At 43.8% G+C, this 7,804-nt stretch overlaps 1 protein-coding gene across 1 annotated transcript; it reads left to right on the top strand.

Moving 5' to 3' along the window:
• The first annotated feature begins 264 nt into the window (after positions 1-264).
• On the top strand, positions 265-5,497 carry CGA (glycoprotein hormones, alpha polypeptide). The gene is made up of 3 exons (XM_073335142.1): positions 265-364; positions 3,244-3,428; positions 5,420-5,497. The coding sequence occupies exons 1-3, from the start codon at positions 265-267 to the stop codon at positions 5,495-5,497; spliced, it is 363 nt and encodes a 120-aa protein (XP_073191243.1).
• Positions 5,498-7,804: the final 2,307 nt, after the last annotated feature.

Below are 7,804 nucleotides of genomic sequence, written 5' to 3'. Positions count from 1 at the left end.
TAAATATTAGCCAATTATATCTTTTATATTTTATGTTAGTGTTGACATCCAGAAAAATGTATTAAAAATACAAAGATAGAAACTATTATTTTTAAGATGATGATGATGATGATGTCAGGCTGTAAAATGAACAGTAGTACAATATATTTGCCGTTTCTAATCATCATTCTACATAGTCTCTATAGTTGATGGTGTTTCCAATGACAATAATGCAAGAATGTCAGATGAAGCCTTTGTTTCTGTCTGTTTTTTTGCAGAAGAATCATGGATTACTGTGGGAAGTACGCAGCGGTCACTGTAGTCATGTTGTCCATATTTCTGCATATTCTTCATTCTTTTCCAGATGGAGAGTTCCTCATGCAGGGTGAGCTACCTTTAACATTCAGCAATGACAATACAAACATAAGATGTGTATCAATAAAAACATTAATTAAATTTCCACTCATTGTATACTGTGGTCATAAATCTTATCTGCCAGATACATTTCTTGGCACGCTAGACTGTAATATGAACATGAAATGAAAATATAATGCTGTAGTGATATATTACATATTCATTTAAATGCCACTATATACATTGCATCTAACACTGAGACATCTCTTACCACATTGTTCAGTTCAGAGTTTTACAAACAGAAAATTCTCTTTGTTCAGCTGCAACTTGGGCCTGGTCTACACTGAAAAGCTACATCGGCATAGCTACATGGGTCAAACCCCCCTCCCCCCACACACACCTGACTGAGGTAGCTGTGCAAGCATAACTCTCAGTGTAGACACAGCTATGTTGACAGAAGAGGACTTCCGTCACCACAGCTAACGAGTTGTGTTCCTACATCCCTTCTGTCCATGTAGGCTACTTCAACCCTATGGGGCTATGCTGGCACATGTAATCTCTGTTGTGTAGACATACCATCCATCATGTTTTTCATTTTGTGAAACCCAACCCAGTCTCTCCATCCCACACATATGACGTTTGCCCACTTCACCTGCACTCTCCCTACTAATCCTTCTCTATTAGGACAATTTCTATCATTCCAAACTTATAAGAAGCTTTAAGCTGCTATAATTATTAAAAAACACTCCCTAAGCCAGTCTGCCATAAAATATTTCCTTTTCTTCCCCCAAATGCAGGATTTTTCCCAAACGTGGGATTCCCCCCCAAATGACACTGCCCTCAGGTGCTGGGGAGTAATATTAATTCCTGAACCAGAGCAAGTTGAAAGTTTATTTGTGACCCTTCAGGGCTACAAATGGCAGCTTTATAACATTTGAAAGAGAAGAGCCTTGCTTCTCTTGATAACACACATCATATGCGTCTACGCCTCGTAGAGCCTGGGATAGTGGATTTTATAGAAGTCATTATATTTTAAAGAAATATATATTTTAGGTCAGTTTTAGAGTATTTTAAATTTGTTATCATTTTTTCTCTCCCCCCGAGTCCTGTGCAGTTGATCTCATGCTAACTAACGCACCCTGGGTGAGATCCTTACCCCTGCTCTGGCCCTTATGCTGTGTAAAATGACAGATACCTTGTAAAAAGGCCCAAGGAGCCTTGTAGAAGAGTCCCTGGCAAAGGCATTATGGAAGACAGCAGTAAGGCTGTCTCCCAAAGCTTGCTCTCACACCCTGGTGTAAAGGCCAAGCTGAGGGAGGGGCTGAGAGGGTGTGACTACACTGCACACTAAGCCCAGGTTTGTGGGACCTGGGTTTATGGACTTGGTGTTTCCAAGCTCATACTTGAGTGTCCACACTGCATTGTAAACCTGGGTTTACAGTTGCTGTATTCGAGTCTCACAGAACTGTGATAACGTGTCTGTACTGCATTACACAGCCCTTCTGACTCAGGTCTGTGGCTTGAGCTGCGTCTACACTGCAAAATAGTGCTTTAACCTGAGTCCCAGCAGGACTTGGGCTCTGACCCCACCCCCACCCTCCTCCAGCAGGATCTTATGACTTGGGTCCTGAGTGCTCGCTGATCTGAGTCAGACTGATTTGTGTGTGAACGGAAGAGTGGTGTTAGCTTAATCCTGAGTCAGGGCCCAGGCTTGGTGTGCAGTGTGGACATAACCAATGTGGGAGGAATGTGTCGGGGCAGGGTCACAGTATGCAGCGCAGTGTTATGGAGATCATAGGGAAGCCTGAGGAGGCAGCTGTAACTTAAACAGACCCCCCTGCTGTGCTACTTCCTGGGCTGTGAGCTCTGTACTGCAGTTCTTAGATACTTGTGCAGCATGGAACCTGGCCTCTGGACTTTACATAGGGAAGATTATAAAAATAAGACCCAATAAAAAATTTAAAATTCTCTACAACATTTGTAAAATATTTTTTCTGTACAATATGTGGTATGTTTATGCCCTGATTAATCAAAGGCCAAATTCAGAACAACACTTATACACATGCTCAATGTTAAGCATATGCTTAAGTCCCATTGACTTCAAACTGGGGTGAACACAGTACTCATGACTGGCAAGGAGGATCATCTCAAATGAGATCCCATTTCAGCAAGGAACCTAAGTACCTGCTTAATTTTAGGCACATGATTGAGTTAATCCCTGCTCAAGAAAGCGCTTAAGCACATGCTTAACCTTAAACTCATACTCCTGTTACTATGGATTATGGGTGCCTCAATTTTTGGGTGCCCAACTTGATATGCTTAAAGGGGCTTGACTTTTAAAAAGTGGGGAGCATCTGCTCTCTGAAAATCAGGTTCTTTTGATGAATCTCAAGTTAGACATGTAACAATGGAGACACCCAGTAACACCAATCACTTTTGAAAAACCTTGGCAACAGTGATAAAAACTGTTCCCTATTGTCTTAGGTAACTTAATCTCTTATCATGGGGAATGTCTAAAGAATACTGCAAATACTGTGATAATACTGTTTAGCCACTAACAAGTTTTTAGGGATGACAACTATATATATTCACCTACAACCCAACCCTACAAAAGAAAATTAACGAGAAACATGGAAAAGTAGCCATAAATGTTTGCGTCTCAGCTGGAAAGATGCCATGAATGTAGCCTTGCTAGTTGTGGGTATTCCAGAGCTCCAAACCCTTAACAGAGAAAATCCTTCTTTCTGTTGTTAGATGATAACTGGGGATGACCAGCGGCGTAACCCATGTTGTGCTTTTTTTTTTGGTCTGTTAGTGAAAATAAAAATCTAACTTCAAATCGGCTATGGCATATAGGGAAACATTTCAGTGGCTTGTTTATAGTTTCTGTTACTTATGTATTTGTGGTAGGTTGTCCAGAATGCAAACTAGGGGAGAACAGGTTCTTCTCAAAGCCAGGAGCTCCCATTTACCAGTGCACAGGGTGCTGTTTCTCCAGGGCTTATCCCACTCCCATGAGATCAAAGAAGACAATGCTGGTTCCAAAGAACATTACATCAGAGGCAACATGCTGTGTAGCAAAAACCTTTACAAAGGTGAGGACAAGACCGAATCCTGTTTAAGCTTGTTTTATGATATGACATAAATCAATGAATAGAGCAGAGCATGTTCCTGCGGTAGGGCATTTAACCACCATTTGAGGAAAAAATCCTAGATTCTTACGTTCTGAGCATCTGATTTCTATTCTTTTAAAGAAATTAGCATGTTAAACATTAGATAAACATGGAGGGCCGGATCCTCAGCTGGTGTGAATAAATTGTGGGCGCTCCACTGATTTCTATAGTACTGCACTGATTTATACCTTCTGAAGGTCTGGCCCTGAATTTTTGCCCTTCCCCCAGGTTATTTTTTTTGGAAATTCCCCTTGAGATGCAATATCTCCCTAAATACCACTCAATTAGTGTTTGACTCTGTTTGGTGTGATTTCCCTTGCCTATTCCCTGCATTGGCAAGAACCCTTCTGAGCAGCACGGAGACTGGTCAGGACAAGAAATGATTATTAAGGTAGGGTAAAAAATAGTGTCAGTATACCTCCAATGAAGCCTGTTTTTCACCTACCCCTATTAATTTGTAACCCATTTCCACAGAACACAGCCTTAAATTCACCTAGGGGTGTGGGCCTGTGTAAAGCCACCAATCCAGTGAGTCCACAATGGCTGGATAGTGGGCATGTGGCAGAACTGCACACCCACTGCGCACAGCATAGCCAACCTCTGTGCCAGCTCCATACAGGCAAGCATGAAGGTGGTTTTAGGGTCATCAAGGGAGGAATGGTGCCCCTGGTTGAAAACCACTGCTCTAGCTCACCCAGATTATCCTTGCTCCCATTCAGCCAATATACTTTGGCCAAGATTTTTTTTTTCATGACTAGTTGTTCTGAATGTCTCCATGCTTGGAGGGCCACCTTCAGATACCGTAAAGGGGCCTGAAATTTCAGAGCGTGGATGCTTGACAGTGTCTGAAACACAGGCCCCTCTAAGAAATCTGATGAGGTTCAACAAGGACAAGTGCAGAGTCCTGCACTTAGGACGGAAGAAACCCATGCACCACTACAGACTAGGGACCGAATGGCTAGGCAGCAGTTCTGCGGAAAAGGACCTAGGGATTACAGTGGACGAGAAGCTGGGTATGAGTCAACAGTGTGCCCTTGTTGCCAAGAAGGCCAATGGCATTTGGGATGTATAAGTAGGGGCATTGCCAGCAGATCGAGGGACGTGATCGTTCCCCTCTATTCGACATTGGTGAGGCCTCATCTGGAGTAGTGTGTCCAGTTTTGGGCCCCACACTACAAGAAGGATGTGGAAAAATTGAAAAACGTCCAGCGGAGGGCAACAAAAATCATTAGGGGACTGGAACACATGATTTATGAGGAGAGGCTGAGGGAACTGGGATTGTTTAGTCTGCAGAAGAGAAGAATGAGGGGGGATTTGATAGCTGCTTTCAACTACCTGAAAGGGGGTTCCAAAGAGGATGGATCTAGACTGTTCTCAGTGGTAGCAGATGACAGAACAAGGAGTAATGGTCTCAAGTTGCAGTGGGGGAGGTTTAGGTTGGATATTAGGAAAAACTTTTTCACTAGGAGGGTGGTGAAACACTGGAATGCGTTACCTAGGGAGGTGGTGGAATCTCCTTCCTTAGAAGTTTTTAAGGTCAGGCTTGACAAAGCCCTGGCTGGGATGATTTAGTTGGGGATTGGTCCTGCTTTGAGCAGGGGGTTGGACTAGATGACCTCTTGAGGTCCCTTCCAACCCTGATATTCTATGATTCTATGATTCTATGTGCCAGGTTAGGCACTCAAAATCACTAAGTGCTTTTGAAAACCTTGCCTTCAGGCTTTGTGGCTCTAAGCTATAGAAAACCAGTGTAATACTACACAGGATTCAGGTGCCATTTCGATACCTATATCTCAAAAGACATTTGTACGGTATCTAGTTGAAAAAAGAAAGGCTTCAGAAACACTTTGCATGAAGAATTTTGTTTTAGCAATGTAGTTAATTGTAATTTTGTGTGTGTTTCTTTTTAAAAGATTACCCTTAAGGACAACGTGAAGATAGAGAACCACACAGACTGTCATTGCAGTACCTGCTACTATCATAAATCTTAAAGCCTGTCCCATCGATAGTGACCACGGATGACAATGAATGGAATTGTTTGTTTTTCAGCTTTTATAGCACCTCTATTTAAAATATTAGGTTTTCCAATCAGGGCATTTTAGTGTACGATCTGATGAGATGTACAGCTGTTTATCTCCTCTTTACTTCATCACGTATTTAACCAAGTTTAATTATTTCCATTAGGAGTGAAATATAGCACTTTGCATGACAAAAAAAGCTTGATCCATTTTTAAATAAAGTGTGAATTAAAGTATCAATGTTTTTGTCAGGAAAAAGACAATGTAATAGTTTAAAACTAAAAACATTTTGCAGGGGTTGAGTCCCAGGACTTTGTGGGGTGGGGGTGCAAGGGGAAAAGGAATGCAAGTCTATTGTTTTTGCTTCGATATATATTTTATGATTTTTTTTTGAAACTTGCAAAGTTTCTGTTCTCCTGTTTTCCCTCCTTTTCCTTTCACAACTTCCATTGTGGGCAAGGAAGTTCACCCGTATAGGAAGCCACATAGAACCTTTATGTAGTGGTCTCCTTCTGTGTCACCTTTCCCCACTTGTTTGAACTAGTCCTTCTCTGACATGTTTTATTGGATGTAAGATCAGATGCTCCTAAAATACAGTTCACCCAGGGTGTAGAGGGTATGCATTCATGTGTGGGGTGTGCAGGGAAGAGGGAGTGGTACAGACAGACCATCCACATAAAGGGGGCCTCAGAACTCTCTGTGCACCATAGAAGGGGGCTCTATATAAGCTACAAAAGCAATGCATCAGCCCCAAATAGGCAAGCGCATATGAGAGGAGGGATGGTTGGCCAGTGTGCAGCATGGGACTTTGCCAGAGCAAATCCATTACTCCTAAAATCCTATGTAGGATTTGCAGAGGGGTCACTCCTCCAGCATAAGGGCTGGAGTAATGAGTATAGAGGAATTGCTCTACAGCTCTGAGGCCTGCCTGCAGGTAGTGGGATAAATGAATTGCATCTCTCCCAGCCCTTGCTTATTGCCCACACAAAGCCCAAACACTTTGGGTAAGCACCTCACGCTGGCTCCGGGCCCTTTATGCCATGTATAAATGCTGGAGTCGGTAAAGGTGTCTTGTTTGTCCGGGAGAGGATCCCCCTGGTGCAGACACTGTGGAAGACATCTGTAAAGCAGCCTTCTGAGAACCCCTTGGCAAGCTCTGGCATAGGGGGTGCACCAGGGTGGGACTGTGAGGGTGAAAGGGCCATGTTGAGGGCATAACTGCAGTTAAGATTCTGGCCAGTGCTGCACTGCACCGTGCAGCCCCCAAGAGACTGCTGTCATATAGACAGCCCCCCAGAACCATCTAAATTATGTCAGGGCTCTGGAACAACTCAGGATTTGGCAGACACCTCAAGTATCACACCTGAGCTGTGAGACTCACCCCTATGAACCCTGTCTCACATACTCCTGAAATCTCTGAGTGGACTCTAGAACGCGGAGCTGGAGCCCAAGAGCTAGGTTGCAATGCCACTCAAATTTGGTCTGGCTGCCCTTCTGTCATGCCAGCTCTGGTTACTTCCTCCCCACTGTCGGGCTTGTGCCCTGCCCCTGCCACTGCTGAGGGTGGGGCTGGGGCTGGGGTGGGCCTGGTCAGAACCTGATTGGCTCTCAGCTCCTAAACAATCAACCGGGATGGAGGCAGAGGCAGGAACTTGAGCTAGATGTTGTGGGGTGGTGATGGAGCCTCTGTAGATGGTGAAGTGGAGCTGAGTGGAGCAACAGGAGGCCACAGCAGCTTTATTAAAACACAGTACCCCGCAGTGACCCAGCTCAATTATAAAAAGAAAATCTCTGAGGCTCAGACCTCTTGCATTTTTGTGATAGCTTATTAGTATTCAGAAAAACTCATGCATTACAGCTTTGTCAACTTGAGCTTTCTGGATTTGAAAGGCCTGCAAGTAACTTAAATGCGTAATAGCTCCCCCACCTACTGAGCACAGTTCCCAACTTTCACGCGGTAAATAAGCACCCCGCCTTTCACAATAAGCCAAAAATCAAGCTAATTCCATTTCAAAACAAGGCCAAAACAAGCCAGTGCCTAAGAACCTCAACACTGTATGTGACTAGATCCCACCGGCGTGCAGTCCGGGATTGTGGTGGGCCTGCTGTGCACCCCTGACTCTCTCCCCTCCTTGCTGCTGCTTGCCCCGTGCCCCTGCTTGCTGGGAGCAGATAAAAAAAAGAAAGAGAGAAAAGAAGAACAAGAAGAAGCAACAAGTTACAACAAGCCAAACAAGTAACAAGCTACAAGCCAAAAACTAGCCAACAAGCAACTCAGAA

Source organism: Lepidochelys kempii, chromosome 3 (genome assembly GCF_965140265.1).
Source record: "Lepidochelys kempii isolate rLepKem1 chromosome 3, rLepKem1.hap2, whole genome shotgun sequence".
In the NCBI taxonomy this organism is placed as follows: Eukaryota; Metazoa; Chordata; order Testudines; family Cheloniidae; genus Lepidochelys; species Lepidochelys kempii.
This window is presented reverse-complemented; position numbering and strand designations above follow the sequence as displayed.

What these genes read in the sequence shown, in the direction of transcription:
- CGA (XM_073335142.1), top strand. Translation starts at nt 265, where the DNA reads ATGGATTACTGTGGGAAGTACGCAGCGGTCACTGTAGTCATGTTGTCC. An exon ending in TGGAGAGTTCCTCATGCAGG is followed by an intron (nt 365 to 3,243) that starts GTGAGCTACCTT and finishes TATTTGTGGTAG; the next exon opens with GTTGTCCAGAATGCAAACTA. An exon ending in TAGCAAAAACCTTTACAAAG is followed by an intron (nt 3,429 to 5,419) that starts GTGAGGACAAGA and finishes TCTTTTTAAAAG; the next exon opens with ATTACCCTTAAGGACAACGT.